The sequence below is a fragment of the Elgaria multicarinata genome, chromosome 1, assembly GCF_023053635.1.
Source record: "Elgaria multicarinata webbii isolate HBS135686 ecotype San Diego chromosome 1, rElgMul1.1.pri, whole genome shotgun sequence".
Taxonomy (NCBI): Eukaryota; Metazoa; Chordata; class Lepidosauria; order Squamata; family Anguidae; genus Elgaria; species Elgaria multicarinata.
The window spans coordinates 216,046,916-216,068,212 of NC_086171.1; the positions used below are offsets into that span (position 1 = coordinate 216,046,916).

At 48.1% G+C, this 21,297-nt stretch overlaps 2 protein-coding genes across 2 annotated transcripts in view; one reads left to right on the top strand and one right to left on the bottom strand.

Moving 5' to 3' along the window:
* The window catches only part of DUSP15 (dual specificity phosphatase 15), a 35,925-nt gene extending 32,402 nt beyond the window's left edge, over window positions 1-3,523 (bottom strand). Inside the window, exon 1 of the mRNA XM_063144085.1 lies at window positions 3,503-3,523. Coding sequence (XP_063000155.1) covers window positions 3,503-3,523 — 21 coding nt within the window. The remainder of the gene's footprint in view (window positions 1-3,502) is intronic.
* A 5,059-nt stretch (window positions 3,524-8,582) lies between these two features.
* The window catches only part of TTLL9 (tubulin tyrosine ligase like 9), a 53,412-nt gene continuing 40,697 nt past the window's right edge, over window positions 8,583-21,297 (top strand). Inside the window, exons 1-3 of the mRNA XM_063121303.1 lie at window positions 8,583-8,667; window positions 13,368-13,414; window positions 19,944-20,036. Coding sequence (XP_062977373.1) covers window positions 8,653-8,667; window positions 13,368-13,414; window positions 19,944-20,036 — 155 coding nt within the window. The 5' untranslated portion in view covers window positions 8,583-8,652. The remainder of the gene's footprint in view (window positions 8,668-13,367; window positions 13,415-19,943; window positions 20,037-21,297) is intronic.

The window sequence follows — 21,297 nt, forward strand, 5'->3', positions numbered from 1 at the left end:
AAAAGTGTGCAATTTCTCCTTTCATACCTCCCAGTGTAATATTCTTGAGGCCAAGTTATCTGAAGGAACGCCTCCTCCCATAGAACCTGCCCGGACCCTAAGGTCATCCTCAGGGGTCCTTCTCCGCGAACCCCTGCCAAAGGAAGTGAGGCAGGTGGCTACCAGGAGCAGGGCCTTCTCTGCTGTGGCACCCCAGCTGTGGAATGAGCTCCCTAAGGAGGTTCGCTTGGCACCTACATTATATGCTTTTAGACGCCAGGTGAAGACCTTTTTATTCTCCCAGCATTTTAACAGTCTATAAATAAATTTTAACAGGTTGTTTTAAATTCATAATTTTGCATTGCTGCTGTTTTTATCTGGTTGAGCTTTTATATTGTATTTTATATTATGGTTTTATACTGTTGTATTATTATTTATTTATTTATTTATTTATATAGCACCATTTTATACTTTGGATGTTTTTAATTTTTGTGAACCGCCCAGAGAGCTCCGGCTATTGGGCGGTATAAAAATGTAATAAATAAATAAGTAAATAATAAATATTCTGGGCAATGTTTTGATTGCAGCAAAAGCATTTGCACACAAGCAAGCCAAACCCGCCTTTACCGTCATCCGAGAGAGATCAGTTCTCCTCTCCCTTGGAACCTCGGAGCTGCTAACAGCCGCTTTCCTCGCCATTCCTGCCACCCCCAGAGAATGTTCTCATGCGCTGGCCGAGTGCCCAGCGCATGGGATGCGGAGGACGGGGAGGGGGAACATTCTTTTACAACTTCCTTCAGATGCCAGTTTCATTGTTTAGTTACAGCATTTAAACTAGTTTGCAAACACCACATGCCACCCCGTCCCCATTCCTTCAGCTCAAGCACCTCTTTGGAAACAGACTGGTTCATGGCCCTGTCAGGAGTGTATAGCCACAGTGACAAGTGGAGGTAGAGGAGGGCAAATCTACCCTACACACCAAAATCAGTTGTACGCCACTTTAAAGTAAAGGCTTACTCCCAAGGAAGTACACTTTAGAGAAGGTGCACCGTCTTCTCCGGCTGGACATCAGGAAAAACTTCCTGACTGTTAGAGCAGTGCGACGGTGGAATCAGCTACCTAGGGAGGTTGTGGGCTCTCCCACACTAAAGGCATTCAAGAGGCAGCTGGACAACCATCTGTCAGGTATGCTTTAGGGTGGATTCCTGCCTTGAGCAGGGGGTTGGACTCGATGGCCTTGTAGGCCCCTTCCAACTCTGCTATTCTATGATTCTATGATTCTCTGACAGAAATCCCCTTTGGCCTCCTCAAGGCCCCAATTCCCTGTGCAGAGTTACGTCAGTAGAGGACACATGCCCTGAATTTAGTTATCTAGGGTGACCATATGAAAAGGAGGACAGGGCTCCTGTATCTTTAATAGTTGCATAGAAAAGGGGATTTCAGCAGGACTCAAGTTAAAGGAAGCCAGATTCCAGCTGGACGTCAGGAAAAACTTCCTGAATGTTAGAGCAGTACGATGATGGAATCAGTTGCCTAGGGAGGTTGTGGGCTCCCCCACACTAGAGGCCTTCAAGAGGCAGCTGGACTATCATCTGTCAGGGATGCTTTAGGGTGGATTCCTGCATTGAGCAGGGGGTTGGACTCAACGGCCTTATAGGCCCCTTCCAACTCTGCTATTCTATAATTCTATGATAGGTGTCATTTGTATATATGGAGAACCTGGTGAAATTCCCTCTTCATCACAACTGTTAAAGCTGCAGGTGCCCTGCCCTCTTTTAAATCTGGTCACTCTAGTATAGCTCCTGCAGCTTTAATGGTTGTGATGAAGAGGGAATTTCTCCAGGTTCCCCATACATACAAATGACACCTGCTGAAATTCCCTTTTTTATGCAACTGTTAAAGATACAGGAGCCTTGTCCTCCTTTTCATATGGTCACCCTATAGTTATCCATGCTCAGATAACCTCTCATCTGGATTACTGCAATGCATTATATGTGGGGCTGCGTTTGAAAACGTTCTGGAAACCAGCTGGTACCAAACAGGGCGGCACGTTTACTAAGAGGGACTGGCCAATGAGACCACATCACGCCAATCCTTTCCCAGCTTCATTGGCTGCCAGTCCAGGTCCCTGCCCAATTCAAAGTGCTAGTATTAACATTCAAAGCCCTAAACAGCTTGGGGCCAGGCTATCTGAAGGAACGCCTCCTCCCATATGTATGTTTTCCGCGAGCCTCTGCCAAAGGAAATGAGGCAGGTGGCTACCAGGAGCAGGGCCTTCTCTGCTGTGGCACCCCAGCTGTGGAATGAGCTCCCTAAAGAGGTTCGCACAGCACCTACACTATACTCTTTTAGACGCCAAGTGAAGACTTTTTATTTTATTTTCTCAGCATTTTAACAGTCTATCAAAATAATGTTAATTTTGCTGTTTTAAATTTGTATTATAAATTTGTATTAATTTCTGCATTGCTGCTTGATTTTATCCTGGTTGTGGTTTTATATTGTATTTTATACTATGCTTTTATACTGTTTGTTTTATAATTTGAATGGTTTCTATGGTTTTAATTTTTGTAAACTATTGGGTGTTATAGAGATGCAAGAAATAAATAGTCTACAGGGCAGGGGTGAAGGTGGCTAGCAGGCTGAATGATCTGGGGTGAGGGGCACGGCCTGCTCTAGGTGGGGGTCACACTTCCCCACAGGGACCAGCGCTGAAGCATATGGCACTCTTTGAGGCCTCCTTGCTACTGGATTTCCAGGGAACGGTGGTGGTAACCTTCCTTTTCTGACCAAGACTGCTCTGCTAGCAGTTGTGCATTATAACTTTGTGCTTGGACTACAGTAATGCATTTGATTTTTTCCCCTCTTCCCTCCCCATCCCCTTTTCCTTGTGTGTCATGACTTTTTAGATTGTAAGCTTACGGGCAGTGGCTGTCTTTTTTGCTGATGGATTGTAAACCGTTCCAGGAGACCTTTTTTTAAATTTATTTTTACTGCACAGCAGAATAAAAATACTTTAAATATTTTTGTGAACTGCCCAGAGAGCTCCGGCTATTGGGCGGTATAGAAATGTAATAAATAAATAATAAATAAATAAATAAATAAATAAACCTGCTTGGTACTTGGACTGCCATTGCAAATGGTTCAGTGCTTTTGGCAAAAGAACTGTGGAAGGACTGAGCCAAAAACTCCTAATGCGTTCACTTGGCCATGGATATGGAATAACTACCGGTCCCTAGTCCCCAGGGAGCACCCACAAAGACGGTTCAGAATAACACTGCACACACTGATGATGTGGAGGGGTGTGTGTGTGTGACACCCTTCTGCTAACCCGATCATCAGCACAAAAGGAAGGCGGTGGTGTGTTAATGGGTGAGCCCTTGCACCCTAAAAACTTTCCAAAGTTTCACTGAAACATTTTCAGGGCCTTTCAATAAACGCCGTTGACAGTGCAACGATATAAACTCACAGCAGCATTTTCTGCTACAGCTGTTTTCTCCACCATGCCCCCCAGTACCCACCGTACCTTGTTCATGCCATTGCCCATGTTGATCCGAAGAAATCTCAGCAGGCTGGAGGAAGAGGAGGACGAAGAGGAAGACAGCAGGTGTCCTTGGCTGCAATTCTCCCCTCTTCATCCAAATGTCCAGCAACAGGTGTCGGGTACGCTCACCCGGGCAAGGTGTATATGTCTAGGCCCAGCCCTGTCTTTTCACCTCCTCTTTGGAGCGGCACAGAAAGCAATCTCCTTGTGGCAGCTGCAGGTCTCTTGGGGAGGACTAAATCTCTGCCCCTCTGCAAAACTTTCTCCTCCTTCTCGGGGAAAAGGTTCTGTCCTCATAGATGGCAAAGAGCAGCTCCTAGAAATGCCTTTTCCTGGTCGCTTTCCGTGGCTGGCACGCTGACAGCCGGGGAGAAACTCCACCTCTTTCGTAACTGTGGAGGTGTGCCAAGGCCCAGCGGTGCTGCTGCTGCTGCTACTACTGACGCTGCCACTCCACCACAAAGCCCCAGTGTTCAGAGAACAACCTCGCTTGTCTTCCTGGCTCTGTGACAAGCCAGGGCTGTCAAGGCGTGCAGTTGGCTGTGCCTCCCGTCCTCCCTCCCTTAACACAACCCACCCTGCCACTCCTCAGTGCAGCGGCCCTGCCAATTCCTGGGACGTCTCCAGACTCTGGGGGGTGGGGCAGGGGAGATGTCGCCCCACCGGATGGCAGGTGGACATGGCAAGCCCTGGGCGCGATGTGTGCAGGCAGAAGGCCAGGGAGAGACGTCTCTGTCAGGCGCTGGAAACCTGTGATTCAGGGCAGCGCGTGTGCAGCCGGCGAGAGTGGGAGGCCTGCGGAATACAATGTACCCAGAGAGTGGAATGTACGGGCCGTCTGGATCTGGTTACATCTTGGTTGTCACTTTTCAAAAATAGACTCCGTGCGCGCAAGGCCAGCTTGGGTGGCAGGGAGCCAGGCAACTTGGTAGCAGTCAGCGCATCGTGCCTGGAAGAGTAACAGTAGCTAAGTAATGGGGTCGTGTGTGACTGTCCCTGCCTTCCAAGCTGCATACATAAGATCACTCTTTTCTTCCACTCACTCACTGATTGTAAATAGAACAGCGCCGTGAAGGCTGCTACCCAAAGGTCAGATGTATCTATCGATTGATCCATCGATCGAGTCATAGAATCATAGAATCATAGAATAGCAGAGTTGGAAGGGGCCTACAAGGCCATCGAGTCCAACCCCCTGCTCAGTGCAGGAATCCACCCTAAAGCATCCCTGACAGATGGAGTCATTTATTATATTTCTATACTGCCCAATAGCTGAAGCTCTGGACCAAAATTAGAAGCATAAAACACAAGAACTTGGGGAGATGTAATGTAAAACCCTTAAGTTTAAAACAGAATAAAAAAATAAATTAAAAACTAGGGTAAAAACCAGTAGCAGTGCAAAGATCTAAAAACGTAGTAATGCTTTTTTTAAAAAAAACCCGAAGGGCTAAAAAGCCGGGGTGGGTGGGGGAAAGGGGGCTGCCTTGTCTTACCTCATAGCGGGGGGTCATTTTGGGGTATGGAATTATTGAGGGGATAGGGAACCAAGCTAATTTGGAATATTTGTACCCAGGAGCGAAAATTAGACTCAGAAGTCACCAGGGCGTTGCCCCCATCCTGTTACCAAGGCACTGGCACTGGCAAGACCATAAAGCAAGCAACAGGTGAGTCTTTCTGAGAGGGGAAGTCAACAACCAAGGTGCCACTACAGAAAAGGCCCTCTTCTTCATAGCTACCCACCTCATCTCATTCTGCAGAGATACGTATCGCCTGCATATCAGATTGCCGGTATATCACCAGCTCCCATTCATTCCCAAGGGGCACTGCTCAAGAGACTGCTGTGGTGGATTCATCAGGTCCAGGGTTTGTCCAAGATATTTTGGTGCACCAGGTGGAACAGCTTAGTGGCACAGAACCTGTGTTTTGCATTCAAAAGATTCCATATTCAATCCCTGGCACCTTCAGCTAAAAGAATCAGGTAGCAGGATAAACTAGACAATCAACTTTGAAGGAAGACTCCCATGTTGATTGGGCTCCTCTGGTTCGCATAGAATCATAGAATAGTAAGAGTTGGAAGGGGCCCCTAAGGCCATCGAGTCCAACCCCCTGCTCAGTGCAGGAATCCACCTGTCTCTTGCACACCTCCTGATCATTTCAGTGGGGCTTATACAGGAAAACTTTCCAGGGAGATGTTCTCCATGGTGGGAATTGCCAGTCTTTTACTCTGCCCTCTTAATATCACTCAAGTTGCCAATTTTTCAATGGGCCCCTGTTCCTGTGCCCTTAGCAGCAGACTGATCTGCAGAAATTAGCAGGCGATCATGCGTAAATACCTCTATGTTTTGAAAAGCTTTTTAATATTGTCTTTTAAATTATGTAGTTTTAATGTTTGACTGTTTTTAATGTTCTGGTTTTTTATTGTGTTTAAATTGATGCATATGGCCTTGATGGCTTTTTAGCAAATTATATATATATGCTACAAACAGCAAGCTCCACTGGTGGATTTCTGTACAGAAGAGCAGGCCAGGCTGGTTTACTTGTTTGTTTATTCTGATAAGTTGGCAATTGCCAACATGATGGGACCCAAAACCTGAAAGGGCTGCCTTGTTTTACCACATAGCAGGGTTCATTTTGGGGTGTGGGATTACTGGGGTGGGGGGAGAGACCAATTCAATTTGGAATATTTGAACCCAGGAGCAAACGTTAGCCTCTGAAGTCACGAGGACGTTGTCCCCTTCCTGTTACCAGGGCCAGAAAACAATTCTTGGCACCTACGGGTGCCTCCTCCTCACTTCTCCATAACCTTGACCAACTGTGAAAAGATTCCAGGTCAGAGACCATCACACTTAGCAGCAGTTCAAACACCTCTCATTTTAGAAACTGAGTGCACATTCTTACCAGGCTATGCATCATCCTCAGTTGAATACAACTAGTAGTTAGAGTGACCGAAGATGACAGGGTGCAGCTCCTTCATTGCTCTAACCACTCGACATTGGTTTTGTTGACCTGGCATTTTCCTGGGTGTCTCCCTTGGTGATTGCCTCACCATGCAAGCCTTCCTGCTGCTTTCTGGCTGCCTGACCTGATGATGTCTAGACCAACCTGTCTGTCTTTCCAGCTCAAAGGGTTGGGACTACTCAGCAGGTAGTACATCTCTCTCCTGCATCCATTTTTTGGGTTCTAGGTTTCCCCTGTCATCATCTTTGGTGTTGGTGTAATGGTTGGGTAGGCCGAAAGTACGTCGTCATCTCTGGGTGATTTCTGCCTCCCGATAATTTAACAAGTAAATTTGAAGGAGGGCAGAGAATCTGGTATGACTAATCTTGCCCTAATTGCTCAGCCCTCACCTGTAAAATAGGAGTATTAATTTGTTTTGGTTTTGACCAGGACTCTGTGCCACACTTCTGGCCTGTTTTCCAGATTTTGTGTTAGAATCTCTGATGTGTAATCATTCAGATGTAGAATCATCGAATTGTGGAGTTGGAATGGACCACAACGATCATCTAGTCTAACCCTTGTAAATCAGGGGTGGGAAACCTCAGGCCCTTGGAACAAATTTAATCCATCTGCGGTCTCAATCTGGTCCTCCAAGTTTCCTGAGGTGGCTACAGACTCCTTTTCCATGCTCCCCCACAAACGCCGATTTGTTTGGAGGCTACCTGGCTTTTGCACAGTTTTTTTCTCACTCTAAAAGGTTCAAATACTTTCCCTAAAGCTTTGTTACTGGCAGGAAGAGCTTCAGGCTGCAAGGACTGGTGATGCTTAGCCTTGAGAAGACTGAGGGGAGGCATGATAGCTCTCTTCAAATGCTTGAAAGGTTGCCACACAGAAGAGGGCCAGGATGTCTTCTCGATCATCTGCTTCTCACATCAGCTGCAGTCGAAACTGCTGAGTTCTTACTTGCTGTCAAATAGTCACACTGTCTGGGAATGAAACCCTGCAGTATTAAAGGGGCAGCACTCTACACACCCTCAGAGTCACTCTTGCCATAGTGGTACATAGAATCATAGAATAGTAAAGTTGGAAGGGGCCTACAAGGCCATTGAGTCCAACCCCCTGCTCAATGCAGGAGTCCACCCTAAAGCATCCCGGACAGGTGGTTGTCCAGCTGCCTTTTGAAGGCCTCTAGTGTGGGAGATCCCACCACCTCCCTAGGTAACTGATTCCATTGTCGTACTGCTCTAATAGTCAGGAAGTTTTTCCTGATGTCCAGCTGGAATCTGGCTTTCTTTAACTTGAGCCCGTTATTCCGTGTCCTGCACTCTGGGAGGATCGAGAAGAGATCCTGGCCCTCCTCTGTGTGACAACCTTTCTTTGAAGATTGCTATCCTGTCTCCCCTCCATCTTCTCTTCTCCAGGCTAAACCTGCCCAGTTCTTCCAGTCTCTCTTCATAGGGCTTTGTTTCCAGACCCCTGATCATCCTGGTTGCCCTCCTCTGGACACGCTCCATCTTGTCTGCGTCCTTGAACTGTGGAGCCCAGAACTGGACGCAATACTCTAGATGAGGCCTAACCAGGGCCGAATAGAGAGGAACCAGTACTTCACGTGATTTGGAAGCTATACTTCTATTAATGCAGCCCAAAATAGCATTTCCCTTTCTTGCAGCCACATCACACTGTTGGCTCCTATTCAGCTTGCGATCTACAACAATTCCAAGATCCTTCTCGTTTGTAGTATTGCTGAGCCAAGTGTCCCCCATCTTGTAACTGTGCCTTTGGTTTCTATTTCCTAGATGTAGAACTTGGCATTTATGCCTATTAAATTTCATCCTGTTGTTTTCAGCCCAGCACTCCAGCCTATCAGGATCACTTTGGAGTTTGTTTCTGTCTTCCAGGCCCCACAGCCAACCTCTGTCTTTTAAAGGACATTGGAGACTGCTCCTGCTCCTGCTCCTGCTCCTGCTCCTGCTCCTGCTCCTGCTCCTTCTTCCTCCCCCCACTTCCCTCCTCCTTAGCAATCCTTTATCCCCACCTCACGCAGACCCCGCCCACTCCCCGAGGCCCCTCCTCCGGAGGCTCCGCCCACCCACCCCTTTGGGCCTGCTCCGGTTGCCGTGGAGACGGGACGCGCCGATGGCGGTGGTCGCCGAGGAGGCTGCGCTTGGCTGTTCCCGGCCGGAGCGGGAGGGAGCGCCATGGCCAAGAACAAGGTGGGGGGGGGGGGCGCGAGGCCGGGGGGGGGGCGAAAATGGCCGGGCCTTGCCCCCTCCTCACGTTAAAGATGTTATGGGGGGAGGGGGGCTGAGATTCCCCGGGGGGGGGAGACACGCCCCCCCTCCCCGCACACACAAAGAGACACTTTCGTTTCTCAAAATGCAATTTTAAAAAGAGGAGCGACGATTGGGGGGGGGGAGAGACCGTGGAGGGGGTCATGAATAGTTTATTACAGCCTTCCTCAACCTGGTGCCCTCCAGATGCGTTGGACTACAACTCCCATCAGCCCCAGCCAGCATGGCGAACGGGAGTGCAGCCCCACAAACCTGGAGGCCACCGTGTTTGGCCATGTCTTCTTGGGGATTATGGGAGTTGCAGTCCAGAACATCCAGAGGGACTATGGCTATGTTGGCTTGGGGATTATGGGAGTTGCAGTCCAGAACATCCAGAGGGACTATGGCCATGCTGGCTGGGGGTGATGGGAGTTGCAGTCCAGAACATCTAGAGGGACTATGGCCATGTCGGCTTGGGGGTGATGGGAGTTGCAGTCCAGAACATATAGAGGGACTATGGCCATGTCGGCTCGGGGATTATGGGAGTTGCAGTCCAGAACATCTAGAGGGACTATGGCCATGTCGGCTTGGGGGTGATGGGAGATGCAGTCCAGAACATATAGAGGGACTATGGCCATGTCGGCTCGGGGATTATGGGAGTTGCAGTCAAGAACATCTAGAGGGACTATGGCCATGTCGGCTTGGGGGTGATGGGAGATGCAGTCCAGAACATATAGAGGGACTATGGCCATGTCGGCTCGGGGATTATGGGAGTTGCAGTGCAGAACGTCTGGGGGGACTGTGTTTGGCCATGCTGGATGGGGATGATAGGAGTTACACTGCAACATAGCTAGGGGGGACTTGAGCCATACTGTGGGGATGATGGGAGTTATAGTCCAACACATCTAGAGGGCAGCAGGTTAGGGAAGGGTGGTTTATAGGAACTCAGTCAGAGAGCGCCCTGGATTAAAACAGGATCAGGAGGACACTGTGCCCAAACCTATCCAGCCACCTGCCTTATAAACTTTAGTTTCCTCTCTCTCTCTCAATCATGAAAGAGTAGTGGGTATGAGTTAACAAATATTGTACTGAATGGGAAATATATGTAACCCATACCCACTGGAGAATGTATTTATTTATTTGATTTATTCCCCACCTATGTACCCAAAAACAGCAGTAAAAAAGGCAGCTTTTGTTATGGGCATAGACAAGAACAACAAAAACCCCACCTGTCCAAAAAACGCTTTACAAAGAGCAGTGCAAAGTGGACGTGAACGCCACCCTCACCCTGCCTCTAGTTGTCATGTATCTGCCAACATTCGAAGGTTCATTCCTTTTCTTTTAAATGTCAAACGGGTTTGTGGTATGGTAGTGATCAAGCCAAACAAGTGAGGTCTGTCCATATGATATCATAGCATGCCCAAGAAAGTACATTTATTTATGCATTTAGAGGCATGCCCTGCAGCATTGCACAGATGGAAATGAGGACATGAATTGTAGTCTCTACACATCTCAGGAGGCTCACCTCATCCATTGTGTTGCCACATTGCTGAAGGCTTTTCTCTTCTCTGCTGTAGTCTTTTATTGAGCATATCCTGTCCTCCAGTGATTTAAAAGCTGCAAGAGCGTTTGTTCTTTTAGTTAAAGATATACTGGGGAAAAACCATAAGTGCCCTACAATATTCCATAACAATATGTTCTGAACAGTTCAAAACATGTCTCAGAACCTCCAGTGGCCAAAATGGTAGCATCAAACTAGAGACAGGCCAGAGATCTTTGGTCCGGATCGATGCAGTTTCTCCTTAAAAAATATTGATAGCCACAGGCAAGATCAGGGCCGCATTACTGGGGAAGAGAAATGTTAACCCCCCTATTCTGTTTTCTCAACTTAAATTGCATTCTCCTGAACTGCTATTTGCCTTGCCAAGGGTGTGGGAATATCTATTCCTATAAATTTCCCCCCGCAGGGCAGATAATCTTAAGGGGAGGGCAATTCCTATCAAGAAAATGGTGTAGCAGAGAAGGGTTAAATTATTTCCAGTGCCGTAGCTCTGATAGATATGACCCCCATGGCTGCTATTAATTTTTTTAAAAAAATAATTAACTGGAGATCTGGATCAAAGATTTCCTATGTCTGTTATGGCCCTTAAATGTTCGTATGTATGCATATACCTCCCTGTGCACTAGAGAGAAGACACGTCCACTCTGTGATTTAACATTATTCTAGATTCATAGAATCATAGATTAGTAGAGTTGGAAGGGGCCTATAAGGCCATCGAGTCCAACCCCCTGCTCAATGCAGGAATCCACCCTAAAGCATCCCTGACAGATGCTTGTCCAGCTGCCTCTTGAAGGCCTTTAGTGTGGGAGAGCCCACAACCTCCCTAGGTCACTGATTCCATTGTCGTACTGCTCTAACAGTCAGGAAGTTTTTCCTGATGTCCAGCTGGAATCTGGCTTCCTTTAACTTGAGCCCGTTATTCCGTGTCCTGCACTCTGGGAGGATCGAGAAGAGATCCTGACCCTCCTCTGTGTGACAACCTTTGAAGTCTTTGAAGAGTGCTATCAAATTTCTTGGGTTGAGAGCTGGGCCCTGAAAATGGCAATACTTACACAAGCAACATTTGTCAGGGCATCCCTAAGCCTTCCATAATAGGGTGACCCTATGGAAAGGAGGACAGAGCTCCTGTATCTTTAAGAGTTGTATTGAAAGGGGAATTTCAGCAGGTGTCATTTGTATGCAGGCAGCACCTGGTGAAATCCCCTCTCCATCACAACAGTTAACACTGCAGGAGCATTACTAGAGTGACCAGATACAAAAGAGGGCAGGGAAGCAAACATGCTAAACAACAGTGTTTTAAGTCGTCAACCATCACGGTTGGTTATTGTGTTGTCTGTCAGGTAAAAAACACCCCACGGTTAACTATTTCCCCAAAGTAACCAATGAGATAACCAGAGTTGACTGTCTGCACAAGTGTTGGTTAGCGTGTTGTCTGTCCGGCTCAGTGGACTATTTTGCAAGGTTGAATGGTCTGTTTTGGCTAGCTACAGAATTCCCAGGGAAGAGTGGCCAAAACCGCACCAGCCGGCACAACCTTCAGAGGCTGCTGGGATAGCCTTGGGAGGACTGAGGGTGTGGAGAAGGGCAGGGGCTGTGTCACTCAGCGCCAGCCCCAACCACTCCACATGTTGTGTAGGGAGTACCCACAAAATAACCAACTGTGCATTGACTATTAACCCACCATTGACTAAAGTGTTGTCTGAACACAGAGAGAACTTGGCTGAGTTCGGACAACACACTAATCAACGGTTCTTTCCCACTCTGTTCCTATTACACCCACCCCAGTTGATTAACTTGTCGTCCGAACTCAGCCCTTGTATCCAAAGATTACCTCTTCAGCGGTGTGCTTTAAGAGGCAGAGCCAAGTAGAATATTTCAAATTTCTGAACAACACTATCAAGTTTTTAGGAGCTAGGATCACATTCTCAGGCCTCAGCTAGACCTACTGGGTCTAACACAACGGAGGGGTGAGGATCTCGCGGTATTTTTATCTCGAGATCTCCCCCTCTGTTTACACGCGGCGCTTGACGACCTCGGAGGGAGAGGACGTCACACCCGCCATTTTGTGGTTTTTTGTTAAAGGAGCAGAGCGCACGAACGCTCGTGCGCAAAAGGCAAGATTTTTAAAATTTTAAATAATTTTTCCCACTCACCCCATCCCCGATGGGTGCAGAGCTCCTAAGCTCCTCTGCGGCCTGTGCGTGGGTTCTGGCTCCTTGCGAGGAACTGCGAGGAGCCGGGACAAACCGCGATGCCCCACCCCCCACGTTCTGCGGTCTCGAGATCAGCCCGAGACCACGGAAAAAGTGGGCTGAAAGGGTAGGGCGAGATCCTGGGGAAAGGGACGGATCATCCCTTCCTGCTCCCGGGATCCCCTGTGCGTCATGTGGACGCACAGGGACAATCCCAGGGATCACCCCGGGATATCGCCCCGTCCAGCTATGGCCTTAGTCACCAGTCCCACATGGAAAAATATTTCTGATGCCTTGTGCCTTGCAGGGTTGTTTTATTATGGTTTTAGTTTTGTGAACCTCCCAGAGATCTTCAGCTATTGTATTTATTTATTTATTTTATTTAAAGCATTTTTATAGCGCCGCCTCACCATTTCTGGCATCAAGGCGCTTTACAATAACATATAAAACTATTCCATTAAAACCCTCAACCCACGTTAAGGCAATTCCATTAAAACCCTCACCCTCAAACCATTAAAAGCCTTCGACCCCCAATTTAAACCACCCCCTCCCCAGACTCTTGTGAAAACAAAAACGCCTTCCAAAGGCGTTAGAAGCAATTGAGAGTGGGAGCCTGTCTAATCTCCAGGGGCACATTGTTCCATAACCAGGGGCCAGCCACTGAAAAAGCCCTGGCCCCCGCACATTCCAATCTGCTCCTGAGAGCGAGTCTGCCAATGGTGAGACACAGGAGAAAGTCGAGTGCTCAGGGCGGTATAAAAATGTAATAAATAAATAAATAAAATTATGTTTTAGGGCATCTGGGTATTTGACAGAAGTGGACATGTTTTGGGGTGTATTTTTTATTTCGCATTCCTATTTTACTTGTTTTTCCAATTATCTCATTGCAGAACGTAAACTATAAAGGGCCTTATGGTTACCAAAAACTGAAAGAACGGTGAGTGGTATTTCCCCTTCCCCCTCATAAAATAATCTGAAAATCTCTACCTGCTGTTTCTACGTGAATGGAAGAGCACGGAGGTAATTTTATTGACCACCTGCAGGAATGCGTGTTCCTGGGAGAAGTACTGCAGGCAAGAAGAGCGAAGATTCTCTTGTAGCTTTTAAAAACTGAAATGTAACGTTTGGGGCATAAAGAGTAGAAAAAACCCATCTGGTATAAGCAATGTGCAGAAGCTTCAGATAGGTCCAGGAGTGAACAGGTTCCACAATAAATCCCACAAAAATTATTACGTATATATAACTGGCCTTTTTCCCCAAACCCGTTTTATCTAGTCACCTGGGGACAGTTTTTACTCACCGTACGTGACCAAGTGCATATTTAACTACAAGCCTTGGAGTAAAAGTAAGGACAACTGCATTGTCTATTGAATTGTCCCTATAAATGCTATGGAAGGACAACAGTTACACGAGGTCAGGCTATCGCTCCATCTAGCTTGGTAACGTCTACACTGACTGGCAGTAGCTCTCCAGAGTTTCGGAGAGGAATCTTTTCCAGTCCTGCCTGGAAATGCCAGAGATTGCACCCGGGACCTGCAAAATACCTGCTCTACTACTGAGCTGTGGCCCTTCCTTGCCATGGGACTAATGAGAACATAAAGAAGACATATGATGTATGAATGCACCTATAATGAGAGATTCCCACTTACTGAAAGAGGGTTTCCTGAACATCCCCTCCTTTGGCAAAATTGTCCCTGAATCACATTCGTCTTTCGTTAACCTTACCTCTGCTGCTACATGACCTCTCCCTGTCTTGTCTAGCTAATGTAACCCTCCCCAGTATAGCAACCACATTACTTCTGTTCTGCGCTAAATTGTGCTGTTAATGCTAAACAAATCCCACTATTAGATGGATTCACGGCTACAGAATCGGTCTCAAAGAGTACTTATCAATGGAACCTTCTCAAACTGGGGAGAGGCAACGAGTGGGGTGCCGCAGGGCTCAGTCCTGGGCCCAGGGCTCTTCAACATTTTTATTAAAGATTTGGACGAGGAGATGCAGGGAACGCTTATCAAATTTGCAGATGACACAAAATTGTGTAGGATAGCTAATACCCTGGAAGACAGAAACAAACTTCAAAGAGATCTTGATAGGCTGGAGTGCTGGGCTGAAAACAACAGGATGAAATTTAATAGGGATAAATGCCAAGTTCTACATTTAGGAAATAGAAACCAAAGGCACAGTTACAAAATGGGGGATACTTGGCTCAGCAATACTACAAATGAGAAGGCTCTTGGAATTGTAGATTGCAAGCTGAATATGAGCCAACAGTGCAATATGGCTGCAAGAAAGGCAAATGCTAATTTGGGCTGCGTTAATAGAAGTATAGCTTCCAAATCACGTGAGGTACTGGTTCCTGTCTATTTGGCCCTGATTAGGCCTCATCTAGAGTATTGGGTCCATTTCTTGGCTCCACAATTCAAGAAGGATGCGGACAAGCTGGAGCATGTTCAGAGGAGGGCAACCAGGATGATCAGCGGTCTGGAAACAAAGCCCTGTGAAGAGAGACTGAAAGAACTGGGCAAGTTTAGCCTGGAGGAGAGAAGATTGAGGGGAGACATGAGAGCACTCTTCAAAGACTTGAAAGGTTGTCACACAGAGGAGGGCCAGGATCTCTTCTCAATCCTCCCAGAGTGCAGGACACGGAATAACGGGCTCAAGTTAAAGGAAGCCAGATTCCAGCTGGACATCAGGAAAATCTTCCTGACTGTTAGAGCAGGACGATAATGGAACCAGTGACCTAGGGAGGTGGTGGGCTCTCCCACACTAGAGGCCTTCAAGAGGCAGCTGGACAACCCTCTGTCAGGGATGCTTTAGGGTGGGTTCCTGCACTGAGCAGGGGGTTGGACTCGATGGCCTTGTAGGCCCCTTCCAACTCTGCTATTCTATGATTCTATGATTCTATAATAGTAGTAAATATGGAGTTGCTTACAAGGGTGGGCCAGGCAGTGAAATCAAAGAAGCCTGCATTTGGAACTGTGAAGCTTTGCTTATTAAATAATAGGGCTTTGTAGCCTCTCCAGTCTCCAGGGTTGGTCACAGGGTGGAAAAAGACAGCTTATTGTGCTATAATACGCTCTTAAATGAACTGCTGCAATAAGACAATGGAACGTGATAGGATAAGATTTTCTTGCCCCTGGGGAAGACTTACAAGGCAAAACGCACTGAGCGTACAACCATGATACACTTTGTGAGTTTGAGCATCAGCCCAAGGCTTTGCCTTGTTTTTGTTTTGTTCTGCTGCCGCCTCTGCTTTCTTTCGGGTGGTTTCAGGACTGAAGAAATAGGAAGATTAGGCAAATAGACGAAGAAAGGAACACAGAAGGTGGACCAGAGTTGAAGAAAATGAAAGACATAACTCAGTCCTGAAGTCTAGCCCCACTCAATGGAATACTCCATAGAGGCCATTCCTGTTCTACCATGCATTCACTGGGTGACCCCACGTCCGGCCTAGATTAGGAGGACTGCAGAACAATCCCTGCCCCCAAACCTGAGCAGCTTCAACCTGCATTGAAATGCATTCCAGCGTATAGCTTGAGCTGTGAACCCTCCAACCCTTCCTCCTATGAGGAGGCTCCATCAATCCACATTATTTCAAAAACGATTGTGAAAGTCTCTCCTGCCAAGAAGGAAAGGATAGTTAAGCAATTAGGAGACATTGCTTGGATACAAAGAACCGTGCAGCTACTTCCATACGCACCGAAGGGCATTTCAGATTTGTGTTGCTCAACCGTTACCCCTGGTGCTGCGTGGCACACCTCTTTTGAAACTGAGAAGTACACTGCTCACCCCCCCCCCCTTGGGAATACCATCTGAAGTGCTTTGAATTCTGGGCATACTGTTGCTAGGGTTTCACCCAAGGAAGTCTCCTAAGATGAGGAGGTGGCAAACTTACCAGAGGTAGACGGTGTTTCCTCCCCTACAGCCAGGTCGGAGACCGGTGCACAGATGGAGGAAAGCTGTGCAAAGGAAGAGGACGCGGGTCCCTCGGTGGAGCCGTGGGCCAGTCAGACTCTTCCTCTGCCGGTTTCTCCTGAGGCAGAGCTAGACATGGAGGCCGTTCGACCACCCAGCCCCTGCGAAAGGAGGAGTAGGAAAAGGGCAGAACAGGCGCAGCTGGTCAGACGACGACTGTGCCTGCAGAACCGGCATGGAGAAAATGCCGAGCTTAAATAAGGCGCTGGGTCAAAGGGTGGAGGAATGAGGCACAGCTGGGATCTGGGTGGGGTCACGCTGACAGGGCTTGGTAAGGAGAAAGCCGAACGCTGGCTTGGCCTGGTGAACATCTTTTGCTCCCCTGGTAGCCAGTGTGTTTCCTCGCCTTGCCTCCTGACCGTGACCCTGGATTCTTGACCAGGACCGGCTTGATGTACTCCGCTTGGACGCTTGGCCCTTGCATTCTGGACGACTGATTCGGCTTTTGACGTGGACTGGACTTTGACTCCCGTTTTGCTCTTGGCTCCGTGACATCGGCACCCCTTGCTTGGCCTCTCGGCCCGGACCGGTAGGACTGTGCTTCAGTACTGGTCACCCCGGTTGTTGGACGGAACTTCTGGATTCCACTTAAAGGACTGTGTTTCGCTCAGCTGAACTTTGCAACAGCAGCAGTTTTCTCCTGCATTCTTGGGCAGAGATTTATGGCCGGGTAATTGGTCAAAACAATAAAACACATAAGATAACGTCTCGGCTGGACTTTAAAAACTGTGCAGAGCTCTCGGGCCAGGTCAAGGCCTTTTTACGGCAGCTGGAGTGGAAGACCTGTTCCTTCTCCTCCTGGTTTCTTTTTCGGTATCATGTTGGTCATTACCTTTAAAGCCCTAAATGGTTTGGGTCCCGGTTACCTGCGGGATCGCCTTCTCCCATATAGTCCACCCCACACACTCAGGTCCTCTGGGGTGAACTTAGTTCAGTCAGCTAAAACTAGGCTGACATCAGTTTCCCAGAGGACCTTTTCTTCTGTCGCCCCCAGATTGTGGAACGGCCTGCCGGAGGAGATTCGTAAAATTAACTCTCTGTGTGATTTTAAGGCAGCTTTAAAGACTAGCCTTTTCCGGCAGGCCTGTCCAGATCAATGTAAAATCATGAATTTTTAAGATGTATTGATTCCTGTTCTAATGTTGTTCCCCACCTCGATCCAAAGGGAGAGGCGGATAAGAAATAAATATATGATGATGATGATGATGATGATTTTGTTGTTGATTCGTTCAGTCGCTTCCGACTCTTCGTGACTTCATGGACCAGCCCACGCCAGAGCTTTCTGTCGGCCGTTGCCACCCCTAGCTCCCCCAAGGGCGAGTCCGTCACCTCCAGAATATCATCCCTCCATCTTGCCCTTGGTCGGCCCCTCTTCCTTTTGCCTTCCACTTTCCCTAGCATCAGCCTCGTCTCCAGGGTATCCCGTCTTCTCATTATGTGGCCAGAGTACTTCAGTTTTGCCTTTAGTATTATTCCCTCAAGTGAGCAGTCTGGCTTTATTTCCTGGCGTATGGACTGGTTTGATCTTCTTGCAGTCCAAGGCACTCTCAGCATTTTCCTCCAACACCACAGTTCAAAAGCATCTCTCTTCCTTCGCTCAGCCTTCCTTATGGTCCAGCTCTCGCAGCCATAGGTTACTACGGGGAATACCATTGCTTTAACTCTGCGGACCTTTGTTGTCAGTGTGGTGTCTCTGCTCTTAACTGTTTTATCAAGATTTGCCATTGCTCTCCTCCCAAGAAGTAAACGTCTTCTGACTTCCTGGCTGCAGTCCGCGTCTGCAGTAATCTTTGCGCCCAGAAATACAAAGTCTGTCACTGCCTCCACGTTTTCTCCCTCTATTTGCCAGTTATCAATCAAGCTGGTTGCCATAATCTTGGTGGGGTTTTTTTTTTTTTGGAGGTTTAACTGCAACCCAGCTTTTGCACTTTCTTCTTACAAATGGCTGACCAGGGAGGGGTTGGAGCAGCCAAGTGAACCAAGAAGTTTTGTTTTGTTTTTTGAGAAACCTGCTTTCAAAAAGATGATAAAGAGTTTTGCAAATGAAAAGCGCAGCATCAATGATCTATAGCAGGCTTTGGTAGGAAGCCCAGAATTCCTTGGAGGAAGCCATGACAGTTAAACTGCTGTAAAGCTGCTGTAAGTTGATAGCGCAGATATGACTTTGCACGTGCTCTTCTTCTGGAGCTCTTGGAACCATGAAGAGCACCGGCTGGAACAGCCACAGTAGCTGCAGCACCCTCTAAGGACTGGAGGAGGAAGGAAAGTAGGGGTGTGCACGGACCCCCTGCTCCGCCCCTCGGGCCGATCCGAAAATTTCGGATCGGCCCACTCCACTCCACGCCGCTCCGCCCATACTCCGCTCCTCTTCGCTGCGGAGCTCCGGCTCCGAATCGGAGCTCCGCAGTGAAGGGGAGTGGCGCCAGGTAAGGCTGGGAGAGGAGGGCGGGAGGTTTACCGTGCGGCGACAGCGGCAGAGCCCGGTAAGGGACCAAGGGAGAGGGGGGCCTTACCTGCCTTCGTCCGCGGTCCGTCGGCATCTTCAATTGAGCCCGCGGTTCAATTGAAGACGCTGACGGACTGCGGAAGGAGGCAGGTAAGGGAGAGGAGGGCGGGGGTGGTGGTTTACCGGGCCCTGCCGCTGTCGCCGCATGGGCGACAGCGACAGCGGCAGGGCCCGGTAAACCCCACTTACCTTTCCAGCGGAGCTCCGGATCGAGGCGAAGGATCCGCCTTCACCTCGATCCTCTTCGCCACACTCCGCCGGCCCCCCAATCCTCTTCGCCTCCACCTTAAGAGCAGGCGAAGCCCCCCGCTCCGCTTCTAATTCGCCGGTCTGATTAGAAGCGAAGCACATCCCTAAAGGAAAGGAACCTCTTGTGCAAGCACTGAGTCATTCCTGACTCTTGGAGGGACGCCAGCTTTTGCTGACGTTTTCTTGGCAGGCCTTAGAGCGGGGTGGTTTGCCGTTGCCTTCCCTGGCCGTTATTCCCTTTCCCCCAGCTAACTGGGTACTCGTTTTACCGACCTCGGGAGGATGGAAGGCTGAGTCGACCCGAGCCGGCTGCCTGAAACCAGCTTCCGCTGGGATCGAACTCAGGCTGTGGGGAGAGTTTCAGCTGCATTGACGATAAAAGAGAATATACATATTAAAAATAAATAAATTTAAGGTTGATGGTGACACATGATGGCTCTAAATGGATGAATGTGCAGGACTGGAGAGCAGACATTATTTTGCACATTCATCCATTTAGAGCCATCATCTGTCACCACCACCCTTAAATTTATTTATTTTTAATATGTATATTCTCTTTTATCAACTACTGTCAAGCCTGTTGTCAGGCCGAAATGCAAAAAAAATTTTTAAAAAATAATAAACAAGTTAATTAGTAAGTTTACTATGGAAAAGATGAAGTGGGTTGTTTGCAAAACATCCACAGCACATTCGTAGCCCTGTGTGCAATGGGATGAATGTTACTTTTTGTTACAGAGAACCCCGAGCTTGCATCCGATTTAAATGTGCCCTCACAAACACCATTTCAGATGTGCTCCGACAACGGCCAGGATGGGTTGAAGTGAAAGAGTAAGGCTTGTGTTCTTCTTATTGCGGGGGGATGGCAGGATCACATATTTGGGAGGCATTCCTCTCATAAACTGAACAGTGGCAGAAACACAGAGTTTAGTTCCTGGTGCAAGAAGTCAACACCCCAAGGTTCTTGTATCAATAGAGTCTCCTGTCTCAAAACAAAGCGTTAACTGAACCCCTGTGTAATGGAGCTGACATTGCAAGGTACTTTCCTTCCTCGTTTTGTTTATTGCAAAAGGGCTCCTTAATACTGCACATATGCAGAGAAAGCTACCCAGAAACTAAACCAGGGCTAGCTTCCAAGAAGGAGACTGGCCCATGGGGCGGGCAGATGGTAGATCGGGAACTACTAGTAGATCTCTGGTTGGTTTGTAGTAGATCCCCAAGGATTTCTGACTCCCAGTTGTTTAACAGCAGCAATAACGCTAAAAAAGAATAACAATTGCAGCTGGGGGAAGGTGGATAGAGCAGCAGTACAAAAAGGAGATGCTTCACCCTTTCCCTACCTTCTAGACGCTGCACAGGGTGATGTTGCAACTATGGAATCATAGAAACATAGAATAGTAGAGTTGGAAGGGGCCTACAAGGCCATCGAGTCCAACCCCCTGCTCAATGCTCAATGCAGGAATCCACCCTAAAGCATCCCTGACAGAGGGTTGTCCAGCTGCCTCTTGAAGGCCTCTAGTGTGGGAGAGCCCACAACCTCCCTAGGTAACTGGTTCCATTGTCGTACTGCTCTAACAGTCAGGAAGTTTTTCCTGATGTCCAGCCAGAATCTGGCTTCCTGTAACTTCAGCCCGTTATTCCGTGTCCTGCACTCTGGGAGGATCGAGAAGGGATCCTGGCCCTCCTCTGTGTGACAACCTTTCAAGTATTTGAGGAGTGCTCTCATGTCTCCCCTTTCTTCCATCTCCAGCTGCTCTGGGGTGGAGTTTCTGTTTCTGCAGGGGACTGCTGCCTGTTTCTCAGGCAACTGAGACAAGACAAGAGCGGTCCAGGGCCTAAGGCTGCAGTCTTCAAACCACATTGGAATCCTCCCATTGATTTCAACATGAGTTCATTCTGGACATACCCCTAGTGCTACTCTCCATGTTAATCCCACCTTGCATATTCTGTCTGAAAATGAAATTGGACTTGTCAAGCTTTTGCTAACACAAATTGTTACGGCCAGCGTGAAGTCCCTTAAGAACAATCTTCAAAGTGCCATTAAATAATGTACCACCACATTGCTGCTAGCTGAAGGGAAGGAAAGTGACTT